Raw genomic sequence first — 13418 nt, 5'->3', positions numbered from 1 at the left:
TCTTTTTCATCGTAAAACAGTCCGTTTTAAACAGCACCTCATAAAATACATATATATTTATTGTTGTTTGTTCCCTCCCCCTGCTGATTTTTAATGCATGACTGTCAAATCCGCCTAAGAGGAAATGCACTGGGACTGAGATTAATCATTTAAAATCGACTGTAAACATGTTACAAACAAGTTATAAAGTAATAATTAATTAAATTGACCAGGTATTCTATGGATAATCTCAGTTGTAATCTTAATGTTTCCATAATAATAATAATAGATTTACATTTGACACATTTATTTGACACATTTGATATGCTAACTTGTCTCTTGTTAATAGACAGGATTTCCTTTACAGTTCATCAACGATCTTGTAGTGCAACAGGGGATAGTGGTGGCAGATTGTAGTTTACTGTTCACTGGCCTGGATCTCAGTATATGTAAAGTCCTCTGAGCTCCTCTCCCTGAAGGCTCAGTAAGTCTCCAGTCCTCCCATTTTCCAAGAATCTGATTAAAGCTGAGGCTGTCACAGAGCTGGATGATGAGGAAGCTGTCTCCTGTGGCCTTCATCATCTGGATTTTCAAGCTCCATTTGCATCAGGGAGTGTGACTGTGTGGTGTTTGACAGAGAGTTTGGCTTTATAAAGACAGCGTCAAACACCTAGGACCATTATAACATCAAAATTTGATTCAAATATGTAATCGAGTTTAAATGGAGAGGAGAGGGAGTGGAAGATCGATCAACAAGAAGTCCAAGTCTCATATCCAAACAGGAAATAATAACCTTGAAGAAAAAAAATTCTCCTAATGAAGTCCAGGGCTATAGAATTAATTACTATTAAGGAAATATAATGTGAATAGTCTTATGTTACACAAAATATCAAGCCACCAGTTTGTGAAAGACATATTCAGATCTTTTAGTTAAGTAAAAGTACCAATACAACAATGTAAAAATACTCCATTACATGTAAAACTGTTGCATTCAAAATCATACTTGAGTAAAAATGCACTGATAAATGATAAGTATTTTCAACTAAATGATCTTTAAGTATCAAAACAAAAAGTACTTGTCCTACAGAAAAAGAGGCCTGTGTTTGTTGCATGTTGTATTGTTTTTGAGAAAATTTCACATAAACAGCCAAACATAAAACATACGGGCATGAAATTATCAATACATTTAATATAACATGTATATACAACACTATCAATATATGATTTTAAAGAAAGTTTGGCAAAACACTTTGTATTATGGTCCTTGTAATAAGTGTTAATAGGTAATAAGGCTCTTAAGTCCTTATAAGATGCTTGTTAACATCATTATGTGTTGATAACACTATAAAAGTGCTAACAATAGCATCAAAAACATGTATATTGTTTGATTCTAAGGCATTTATAAGCAGTTATTAGAAATTGCTCAAGCCTTATGAGTTTCTTATAATTGTTTATAATATCATTACAAATACACTTATAGAACTAAATGAACTTCCCTTTTATGTTGCTGTTAAATGTTTATGAAACTTTTTTGTTACTTTATTAAGATTAATACACACTTTATAATGTATTTATTAGAATTTATTAGCATTTGACTATACACCTGTTAAAGTCTTTGGAATATGCATCAGACCATTAGGTAATAGGTTATAAAGCTCTTATAAGTCTTTATAAGATATTTATATTTAACATTTCTATGTGTTAACAAAAGTATGTCAGTGTTAACAATAGCATTATAAACACATTTATTGTCATATTATTATAGATATTTATAAGCATTTATAAGAAACAGACTCCTTGGAGACTGTTAATTAAGGTCTTATGAGTTTCTTATAATTGTTTGTAATAGAATCACAAACATTTATCAACTTTAACTAAATTACTGGTAATGTCTTTGATAAACCCTAAATAATCTTTTTTTTATTGCTAGGATAAGATAATTAAGAATGTATACTTAATTGTGCATTTGTTAGCATTTATTAGCGGTTGACTATGCACCTGCTTAGGTCCTTGTCATAAGCGTGAGTTAATAGGTAATAAGGCCCTTATAAGTACTTATAAGATGCTTATAAGACTCTATGTGTTAGCAATATAAAAATGTTTGTTAAATTATAAGACATTTATAAGCACTTAAACGGTTTATAGACTCCTTAAAAATGTTAATAAGTGACTTACACATAATTGTTTATAATAGCATTATAAACACATTTACTGAGTTTAACTAACTCTCCTATTATGTCATAATTAACTTTACTAAGGTTTTTAGTAAAGGTTTTTTCTATTGCTTTGGTAAAATTATTTTTATTATGCACTAACTGACAGTAAATTGTGCCTGTTGCTGCGACCGGATCTAAACTGAGAACAGTGACTTGATAAGGGTAATAAATCCTTTACAATGATCTCTTTATTACAAGCACCTTAATATAAAGCGTTACCAGAAAGCTGAATATTAAATAAACTGTCTGCTTTCTTTGTGCCGTTTCTCCACTATAAGAGACATGCAGTCATGCTGAGAGGTTTTCCCAGAAGACCCCTCAGTCCAAAGCTGACATCTGGGCCCTTAACCATTCAAATATTTCCCCGCCCTGCATCTCCCATCCCGCCTGCCTCCTGTATGTGCTGGGTCCTTCTGAGCATCAGCTGGACCACGTGTTGCTGCTCCTGAGGGGAAGGAGGGGAGCACACTTCAGGAGGACGCTCACACAGAAAATGTTGCAAGAGTGGGACTTGTGATGTGTGCTTTTTCAGAGTGTTGGATGCAGTTTGATTTTTCCTCTCGTAACATCCGCTGTGGGCACACTGTGAGGATGGATTGGCTGGGAAAGAGCTGCTCTGGGTGTGTCTGTGTGAAGTCACCATAAGGATTTTATTGGAATAAGTGAAGGAAACTAAAGGTAAGAGTAAAGACGTGTGTCAACTGATTTATTTTTTCCATCATTTTATTTTCCTTTTTTCTTGCCAAATACAGTTATGATAATTCTAATAATTATAATCCAAATTTGTTAAGAAAACAAATGAATGACAAATAATGACCTTTTTAGTAGAGCAATATTATTAATGTTTAAGTAAAAAAGAAGGACTTTTATTTGATATTTACAGCACTGTGTACTGCTAGTGAAACAAATAGCTGTATCTTCTAATGTGTGGAATAAAGAAAATATTTATTCATCATTTTTATTTCAAATCAAATCAAGTGAATTTATAAAGTGCATTTAAAAACAAACAAAGTTGATCAAAGTGGTGTACAATAAAAGTTAATTAATGTAACATGGTAACAGCAAAATAGCAGTAGAGATAACATTTTAAAAACATTATAATAATATAATAATTTATATAATATAAAATTCATATGCAACTGTGGGGAACATTTCTCATTATCATGTAACCTAAGATTGTTTTTTTTCTTTTTAAAAAAGTAAGCTTTATTTACAGATCTGATCTTTCTATTAGTTACAGCTATTTCTCAGAGATTATGTAATCAGCACTAATTATCGGGAAAAAAGGAATGCAAAACTGAGCTCAATTTAAACCCAAGTAAATATTAATTAATTTCTTTAATTATTAGCAAATTTATTCTCTGTTCTTTTGAATTCTTTGCCTGCAGACCAATCTCTTGGTTACGCTTAGTTAGTTTGTTGGAATTAGTCTTATAATTAGTACCAAATCACAATGTTCTTTTTAGGAAACTTTCTACAAAGCAATTGGATTTTTTTCCCCCCAGAAATTATTATCATTATTATTTTAAAAAAACAAACAAACTTTTCAGTCCACACTAAAAGTAATACTGTCTATTTGACGTTGATTTCTCAGTTTTTGCTGCCGCTGTAGTGAACCCACTTGCACTTTGCTTTCAGTGGTCTCCTAAGTGATGTGGCTCCTGAGGGAGAGCAGCTGATTGGCTCACTGAGCCGCAGAGCTTCAGGCCAACTGTGTGTGTGTTTTCGTTAATGATCCACCAATTAGTCGCACAATGGTAACAGTCACCTAAACACCTCGTCATCTGTCTGCGCTGCAGAGGGTGCAAGTCGTTTTAAGGGTGGGTGCTGTTTCTTTGTGGCTGGAAACGGGTATTATGTGAACTTCCACCACGTCTGAACTGTATTTGCATCAGGATCATGCCGCTGAGTTTCTCTTGTAGTTGTCTCAGTCACCACAGCAACCAGCTGCTGTGTGACAGGCCAGGTAAGGGACTGTGGCAGACGGTCCCAGTCGTCCCCCCACCCCCCGTCCCCTGACTATAATCTGTCATACGCACCATAAACACTCCCTGTAAAGTATAAACACTTTCTCTGCTGCCACACTGTCACTACAGGAAACTGAAAACACGTTCAACACTCCCAGTCATCAAACACTTATGTTGTTGCTCCCATTTTCATGAGTATAGGTAAAAGGTCTAAGAATCCTTCTATGTGCACAAAAGGTTTATTTCTCTCAAATTTGTTAAAATCCACTGCCTTGACAGGTTTGGTATACAGAGATGCTGATTAAACAGCATGATTACTGCACAGGTGTGTCTTGGACTGGTCAAGCAAATAAATAAATACTACACATATTAAACTTGAGCATGCTTGAGTGTACTTTCAGTCAAGCTTTCTATTTTGGAAAAACTTATTCTCTGTTAAGTATATTTAAGTTGTAATTAAATTGTAGAGAAGCAAAATTTTAAGTGCATTTAGTATACTTTAATGTTCTAAAGTGGAACTACTCAAACTACTTAGTAACCTTTAAGTATTTGGTTGTGTATGCACTAATATATATGCTTGATAAATGAAATTAAGGTTTGTGCTATTTTTTAAAGTACACTAAAAAACAGCTTAAAGTAAACTTATATTGAAGAACACTTTTCATAAGAATACCTAAATATACATCTAATGAAGTAAAAATTAAAGCACACTTAAATAATACTAATAGTGTATTATAAAGGATGTGAAAATATTATGGTTTTCAAAAATAGTATAATTATCTTTAGTACATTGAAGTTGAATTTGTGACCTCTATTTTGAAGTACACTTTTAAAACTACACTTACAATATACCTTAAATTAAACAAAAGGAGACATATACTTATAATAACCTTCGTAAATTATATTTCTAATATGTTGTAGTATACTTTTTTTTTAACCTGGGTGGGGCTACAGATACCTATTTTTTTCCCCAGGAGGGCAAAGTCATAACCCATCCTGCTCTGCCTCTGATTGACTAGTATTCATTGCCTTCATTGGTTGGGTTGTTTAGGAAAGGTTAGGGTAAGAATATCATGGTAAGCCAATCAAAGGCGGACTAGGTCAGGCCATGACTTTGCCCCCCTGGGAATTTTTTTTTTCTGTGGCCCTATGTGAAAAAAGCCATAGTTGGGTACCTAAAAAAGTATTTTTTCAAGATAAAACTGCACGTTTTAGAGTGTCCTTTTCTTGTGATCAGACCAACACACCTGTGCAAGAAGTTGAAGATTTCTTTGCTTTAGCTCATGGAAAATGGGAGCAAAAACAAAAGTGTTGTATTGCTATTTTGTTGAATAAGACATGGCTGCACATGGCTGTAATATGAGTGTTTGCCCACATCTGCAGAACTGAAGATGACCGGCCAGGCGCCAGAGAGAGACCGTTCGCCACACAATCTGTCGGTGAAGACCACCCTGGAGGAGGAGATCGAGAGAACCGAGAGTATTGTGAGCAGGTGACAACAACTATTAAATCATGTGTTGGCATGCGTTTGTCTCAGAGGGTTGCTTGAGAGAACCAAAACATCTGCGGGTTTTATTTTTCTCCCAGGGTGCCGTCTGTCTGCGATGACACATCCTCAGAGCTGCAAAGAGTTGCTGCCCTCGACCCTCACGGAGGCAACTCCAGAAACTCTTTTCATAGGAACGGAGCTATCTCAAGGTGAAGCTACGACGACCTACATCACATCAACACATCAGCCTGCTTCACAGAGCCTTTATACACTGATCATAGTCAGCCTATAACTGTTTGTTCAGACACAGTAGTTGTTCCACTCAAGTCTTTTTAAGGTCACATGACAGTTAAAAGTACATATTCATGCTCACAAAGACCCCAGTGACCAGAATGTTGGTTATTAGTTGAAACAGCAAGAGGGTAGTGACATGATATGTATCTTGATGCAGATGTTATTATAATTATATATATTGTAATATAGTATTGTGATATAATACTGTTTTTTTTTTTACCATTTATTTTCTGTCATAGTATAAAATACCCACCTCCATATGCATAAAATCAGAGTTAAAAATTATAGATAACAACACTGCTATCTAGCTGACAGGGATTAAAACACAACACAAAGTGAATCACTGCAACACATCATGCATCATGTTACAGTGTCACAAGGCATAACATCAAAACACTCTAGTGTATTGATGGGGGGAAAGACAAGCTGTAAGCAAGTTGAACTGGTGTCCCACTTTATGTATTTTTAGCATTTTTATCACTTTTCCTGCATCCCACATATTGAGATGACGTCCCACATGTTTGATTGGCTGTAGTTTTGCAGTCAAACCACTGCAGGACAGAGGTTATGATGTGAGGTGACATAGTACAGTGCTACTGAATCAACCAGAGGAAAGCATTGAGATGTTATGAGTTAAGGGACATAATGGAGGTGTTAATTATTTTTTATTCTAAGTATATAGATAACATGTCCCACATTGTCCCACACAAACATACTCTTTGCCCCACGTTTGATTTGAAGGGATCCGGTCACTCTGGTTGTAAGTGACTTTTCCATCATCACCCTTTAACTTGTTCCACAGTCTGGTTTTAAGAGAGAGACACGGACAGTCGTAGTCGTGTTTGCACTGCAGGAGTAGTGTTTGCCTGTCCTCTGTCTGATGGTGTCAGACAGTAACAACCATCCATTTCATGTTTCTAACAAGGTTCTGAGTTATTATGTGTGAATGTGTGTGCCTGTTGTCTGTAACCGTCATGGTTTTGTTTTCATATGTTCTGATGAAGTTCTTTGATGTTAATGTTATTAGGTGTTCCCAAACTAAATGACCATAATTTTAATTCAAGCTCTGATTCAGACATGACGTTTCATTGTTAAAGAACTTGTGTGTTTATTGTGTGTGTCAGACTGGTGAGCCTGGTGGTGAGACTGAGGGAATGGGCACACAGGAGTCTGCTGGAGGAGGAGGAGCGGCCAGACTCCTTCTTGGAGCGCTTTCGTGGCCCTGAGTTGAGAATGGCCCCCAGCCGCATCAGCAACACGCAACCAGATGCCAGTGGCAACAATGCCAAAGGGATCTTTAGGTATTCCTGCCTGCCTGAACCGTTACTGTGCACCTTTATATACGTTGCTGTATATGCCTTCGATATAATGCAATCCAGTACAACAGTTCTGTAATAAAACTACCTTTATAAGACGTAAATAATTTTTAAACTGATACCACTAAGACAGACTTTTAAGGGCTCAGGGGGCACCACTTCTGTATGGAAACCCATTTCCACAAATATAAGAGGTCAGTATCTGAAAAAATAAGTATCTCAAAATAATGAGTTACCATCTCAAAAGAATACGATGGCATCATAAAATGACTTAGTAGAGGAGACCAGGGGCATTTGAGACATAATCGTCAAAATACAGTTGTCATTTTTTGATATAGGAAACACATATATAGACACTAATTAATAATACAATTGATATGTTTTCATTTATAAGGACAAGACTACAATATTAAGTTTAAGGCAAGAAGTCAGAGTGTCCCTTGGTGAGGGCATTTGTAATCACATTACTGTTGTAATGATACTTAAGATTTCTTTTTTTTTTCTCTAGTTTTTCTGTTTTTTTCCTGATCTTTTAGATGTCGGGCATTGTATACATTCAAAGCAAAACTCTTTGTCTGTTTTTGCAGTAGACTGAACAGCTGATCTTATGGTAACTAGATTTTAATTATTTATTTAACTATAAGTCATTTTTACATTTAAATTTAGTTAAATATGTTTATTTTTTAACAGGAAAAGTATGTCAGCACAGACAAGGTCGGGGACAGTTGTGACACGTTGTTTCAGTTGCCCCCATCCTCGAACTCATGATAAAACCTTGTATGCTAATCAGTAACACCTACATTAGCATTGTTTGCTCATTTTAATATTTAACCAACAACCTGGAGATAAAAAACTGATGTAACTTTAGACAGCAGAAGAAAAATACTGCACATCCAGAATGTAGCTTACATACTTTAAAAAATTTTTTTTTCTTTAAAAAGAGGGGGAATTCCACTGAGCATTTGCAAAGTAAGCGTCATCACTCACTCACTAGCTTGTTCCTGAAAAACAATTTTCAGGAAATTGGCGTGTTACATTTTCCCCTTCAAAACAATGAGCTGGTATCTCAAAATAGTAATAAACTTTATCAAAATAATGACTTCAAGTCATTAAAGTTCCTCATTATAATGATTTCCAGGATCCTTATTTAATCACACTGATGAAAATGAGTTTCCATACTTCCATACAGAGCAGTAACATGTGGCTTCATTTTGCCCACAGGACACAACAGAGTGTGGTCATCAGGTCATTGGCATGAACTGTTTAAATAAAGGTTTGGAGGAACGAGGGACAGTTCAGCACTCAGGGGTGTTGGCTAAACTCTGTGATAGTTTTAATGCTGTAGTTTATGTAGCTTTTGTTTGTGATTTTAAAATACATTTCTAATGTTTTTGTTTCACTATATAAGGAAAAGAAATATTAGAAACACCTTTCAAATATAATACAATATCACAAAGCCTTACAAATGACCACATAGATGAGTTAACACACACAAAAACAAAAAGTTAAATTCTCAGTTGTTAAAAATAATAGTATTTATTGCAGATCTGTTGTATTGCTTTATATCTTCCTGTGTATTTTCGCAATGATACTTTACAGAGACATGAACCTCAGTTGTGTCTGACTGTATCACTTGCAATCTCTTCATGCTTTCAGGAGAAAGTGGAATTTTTTTGTGGTGTCCCCATCCGATAACGCCTACTACCGCTGGTTATTCGTTATCTCCATGGCAGTGCTCTACAACTGGTTCCTTGTTGTAGCGAGGTAATAACACCACAGTGATTATCTGTTGGGGCCATGCAGCCTCCAGAGACGGGTGATGGATGTAGTGAATGGGTGTACTGTCCACTTGTTCGACAGGAGCAGTAAATCATAACTCTTCTCATATTCGCAGGGCATGCTTTGACAAGTTACAGGTGGGCAATTACATCTGCTGGCTGGTGTTAGACTACATCTCAGACACCGTGTACCTAATGGACACGTGCGTCCGACTTCGCACAGGTAACCTATTTTAAAATACAGACACAATTTAGCTGTATTACACCAGAGAGGTGCCAAGGTGCTATATTTTTATATTATTATTCAAAGCTAATTATCTTTCAAATTATTTAATACGTTTTTATTTGTGTGAAAGTATGATGGTCCTGCTGGAAATTATTTCTGTCACTTTCTGTCACTTCTGAGTCATTTGGGCCCTTTACCTTATGACCAACAGTATTTGTGAGCAAACACAAACTATGAGAAGACAAAAATGTGTAAAGCCAATTAATTAATTACTTAATTAACTTTTTATTCTGGGGGGAGGAGAACGAGCTGTAAACACAACACTATGTATGTAATCATCTTGAAAGTGTGTCGAACAGACACAGAGCATCATCAGCGTTCATTTGAGAACAGAATAGAGTTGTGTATGGCAATTTTTAGTCTAATATTCAGTCTCCTCTTGGCTGTTTTTGTCTCTGTTAAAGACAGCAATCAGACAGGTCCAGCTGATCCAGAATACTGCTGCTGGGATTTAACAAGCACCAAAAAAGCTTAGCATATTACTCCAGTTCTTAGATCACTACATTGGCTACCAGTCCCTCAAATGTCTAATGGTTGTCCATAAATCACTGACAGATAGGTCCAAATATTTATCAGAGATTCTGACCCAGGACAAACCTCAGAGGCCTTTCAGGTTGGCTGACTCTGGACTACTGGCTGTTCCCAGAGTCAGATCCATCCATCCATCAAATTTATTTCAGCTTGTTTTATTGTTTTTATAATGTGGTTTTTGCTTGCTTGCTTTTATTGCTTTAATCATTTGTTTTTGTTCACCAGCTAGCTGCTATCTTTGTCTGTCTGTTCTGTGGCACTGGACCCACAGAGTGGGTTTAAACACTGTTCTTTACTGCTGGAAACAGAGTTAACGAGAGCACCAAACAGTACAAATGCATGACAGAAACTCAAAACAATGAGCTGAAAGATGCTAAAATGCTCCTTAGAGCTGAGAGGAACTGCAGTCAAGAGATGATTCTCTGTTGGTCTGACACCACTCACATTAAACATCAGAATTGGATCTTTTGTTGGTATAAAGCCTTTGATCAGCATAGCTTTAAGTTTTCTCATCCACAGTTCAGCATCATTCCACAATAGACTTTTGTCATGGCAGCCATATTTATATGAAACAGTAGAGTAACCACAGGTGTTATCAATGATAATAATTAAGGTCCTGTTGCATTTAGTGCAGCAGAGTCTTTCTACTGAGCCAATCAGCACCCTGACTCTGTTTGACCTGATGGGCAGAACCTTAATTCATATCATTGGTAAAACCTGTGTTTACCTTACTGACTTACCTGACTTACTGTTCAGCTGACTTTGTGCCCCATGTTCCTTGTCTCAGGGTTTCTGGAACAAGGTCTGCTGGTGAAGGACCACGCCAAGCTCAGAGACAGCTATGTCCGAACATTACAGTTCAAGCTGGACGTGTTATCAATGCTGCCGACTGACCTGGCATACATCTCCACTGGCATCCACACACCACAACTCAGGTTTAACCGTCTGCTGCGCTTCCCGCGCATGTTTGAGTTCTTTGACCGCACCGAGACACGCACCAACTATCCCAACATCTTCCGTATTGGCAACCTGGTGCTCTACATCCTGGTCATCATTCACTGGAACGCTTGCATCTATTACGCTATATCGAAGTCTTTAGGACTGGGCTCAGACACCTGGGTGTTCCCAAACAACAGCAGACCTGAGTATGCCTCCCTAACTCGGAGTTATGTCTACTGTCTGTACTGGTCTACACTCACTCTGACCACTATCGGAGAGATGCCTGCACCCGTGCGAGATGAAGAGTACCTATTTGTGGTCTTCGACTTTCTCGTTGGGGTGCTGATCTTTGCTACAATTGTGGGAAACGTTGGCTCTATGATTGCCAACATGAATGCCACGCGTGCTGAGTTTCAAGCTCGGATCGATGCCATCAAACACTACATGCACTTCCGCAAAGTCAGCAGAGAGCTGGAGACACGTGTCATCAAGTGGTTTGACTACCTCTGGACCAACAAGAAGGCGGTCGATGAACAGGAGGTGCTCAAGAACCTGCCAAACAAACTGCGTGCTGAGATTGCAATCAATGTCCATCTGGAGACCCTGAAGAAAGTTCGTATTTTTCAAGACTGTGAAGCCGGACTGCTGGTGGAGCTAGTGCTCAAACTTCGCCCACAGGTGTTCAGTCCAGGGGACTACATCTGCAGGAAGGGGGACATAGGGAAGGAGATGTACATCATTAAAGAGGGGAAGCTGGCAGTAGTAGCTGATGATGGGGTCACACAGTATGCTCTCCTCACCGCCGGCAGCTGCTTCGGGGAAATCAGCATTCTGAACATAAAAGGGAGCAAAATGGGAAATCGGCGGACGGCCAATATCCGCAGCTTGGGCTACTCTGATCTCTTCTGCCTCTCCAAAGATGACTTGATGGAGGCAGTTACCGAGTATCCAAATGCTAAGACTGTGCTGGAGGAGCGGGGCCGGGAGATCCTGATGAAGGAGGGTCTGCTAGACGAGAACGCGGAGAGTGGCGGGCTGCAGAAAGAGGACACAGAGGAGAAGGTGGAGAGGCTGGAGTCCTCCCTGGATACCCTTCAGACTCGCTTTGCCCGTCTGCTCAGTGAATACACACACACTCAGCAGCGGCTGAAGCAGCGGATCACTCTGCTGGAGCGGCAGCTGAATCAAACGGACTGCGGTGCAGCCGCAATTGAAGACGTGGACACAGAGGGAGAGACAGTCAATGAAACACACCCCGGGACTCTTGTCCGCACAGATGGGTCTCCACGTCGAAAAATGTGCAAATAGAGGACAAAAAGAGCACATCAAAACTTAACCATCACTAAGGAGATTTTAGATCCATATCTCCTGAAACACTCAGATTCAGGCTCTTCATAGAAAAATCCATGACACCCTTTTCTTAACCACTGTGAGAATGTTTTTATCAGTTTAGCTGAGTGTAAAGAGATGTCTGCATGTCAATAAACATGAAAAGAAAGTGGACAACACTACAATGTCCATACAGTCTTTGAGTTCTTGTCTATGCAAAAACCAGTGAGTTGAATGTGTGTTTAAAGAGACAGTTGATTGCTAAATCAACCCAGGTTCTGCTAGTTCCATTATACTGGAGAGAAAGCAGACATCGGTACTTTTGATTTTTGGGATGAACTGTTCCTTTAAATTGTGGCTTAAAAGTTACTTTCCACATCCAGCTAAAAAAAGCAAACAGCAACAACAACAAAGACAGTACATTACAAACCTGCAATGAGATTTAAATGTCTCTTTTCACAATTCAGACTGAAAAGCACTGAAAATTGTTGGTTGATCTAGTTTTTGTAAACATCTTGTGCTCAGTTGCAGAGCAGAGGGATTCAGTCCTCTCAACATATATTATGCTCTGGGCCTGTACACCTCGTCTCTTGCTGCTCCTCCTGGGGAAACAGTCCGAGGAGAGATGGCTGAAGGTGATTTGCTGAGTTCACGCACACAAACACACTTATTTTCCACTGTCCTTGTGTTATCGTCTAGATCTGAACCAGAGATACTATGATGGTTATAATGATATTTTGACAGTTTCTTCCCCACTTTGGCTTTTGTGGGACATCTTTAAGGAGAGTCTGATAAAGTGATTTGCAGTCTATTTTTTTACTCCTATTTAGTGAGATTTTTATTTGCTATAAAATGAACTTTTCCAGTCTTATATTAAAATGAGTAAGCCACTTTTTCTCTCCGTTTGCATTTAGTTATTCCCATTTCTATCATGCAGGCTCCCTCTGTGAGCAAGGGACTGGGGATTTTCCAGTTATTCAGCCTCTGCATTCCAGGATACAAGTGAACCACATGAGCAGTGTCGATAAGCACAGCTGGAACAATGCCTCTGCAGCAGAGCTGGCTATAATAAAGAGGCAGGAGGTAACGAGTGCATATACCCTGCAGCCCCTGAAGGAGTGGGTGGGATCGAGTACAATGGACAAATCTCCAGTTTCTGTATCTGCCATAGGCCAGTCAAACAGCATCAATATAAATGAGGTCTTTCTATTGTAGTAAACATTATGATTTGTTAATCGTGATATCAAATATGTCTATATATGAGCTAAACGCGGTTGTTTTTTAGGTTAAGAAT

General features: G+C 38.1%; 1 protein-coding gene across 1 annotated transcript; it reads left to right on the top strand.

Annotated features, from left to right (window-relative positions):
• The first annotated feature begins 2706 nt into the window (after positions 1-2706).
• LOC146318783 (cyclic nucleotide-gated cation channel-like) lies at positions 2707-12337 on the top strand. Its single transcript, XM_084730259.1, has 7 exons — positions 2707-2873; positions 5546-5654; positions 5750-5860; positions 7070-7246; positions 8918-9025; positions 9156-9262; positions 10644-12337. The coding sequence occupies exons 2-7, from the start codon at positions 5554-5556 to the stop codon at positions 12101-12103; spliced, it is 2064 nt and encodes a 687-aa protein (XP_084586385.1). The 5' UTR covers positions 2707-2873; positions 5546-5553; the 3' UTR covers positions 12104-12337.
• Positions 12338-13418: the final 1081 nt, after the last annotated feature.

Source organism: Lutjanus erythropterus, chromosome 11 (genome assembly GCF_056507025.1).
Source record: "Lutjanus erythropterus isolate fLutEry1 chromosome 11, fLutEry1.hap2, whole genome shotgun sequence".
NCBI classification, from domain to species: domain Eukaryota; kingdom Metazoa; phylum Chordata; class Actinopteri; order Lutjaniformes; family Lutjanidae; genus Lutjanus; species Lutjanus erythropterus.
The sequence above is the reverse complement of the archived record's forward strand: the minus strand, read 5'-3'. Positions and strand labels throughout refer to the sequence as shown.

Coding starts and splice junctions, on each gene's coding strand:
- LOC146318783 (XM_084730259.1), top strand. CDS start 5,554: ATGACCGGCCAGGCGCCAGAGAGAGACCGTTCGCCACACAATCTGTCG. Junction 5,655..5,749: donor ACCGAGAGTATTGTGAGCAG/GTGACAACAACT, acceptor TTTTTCTCCCAG/GGTGCCGTCTGTCTGCGATG. Junction 9,263..10,643: donor GTGCGTCCGACTTCGCACAG/GTAACCTATTTT, acceptor TCCTTGTCTCAG/GGTTTCTGGAACAAGGTCTG.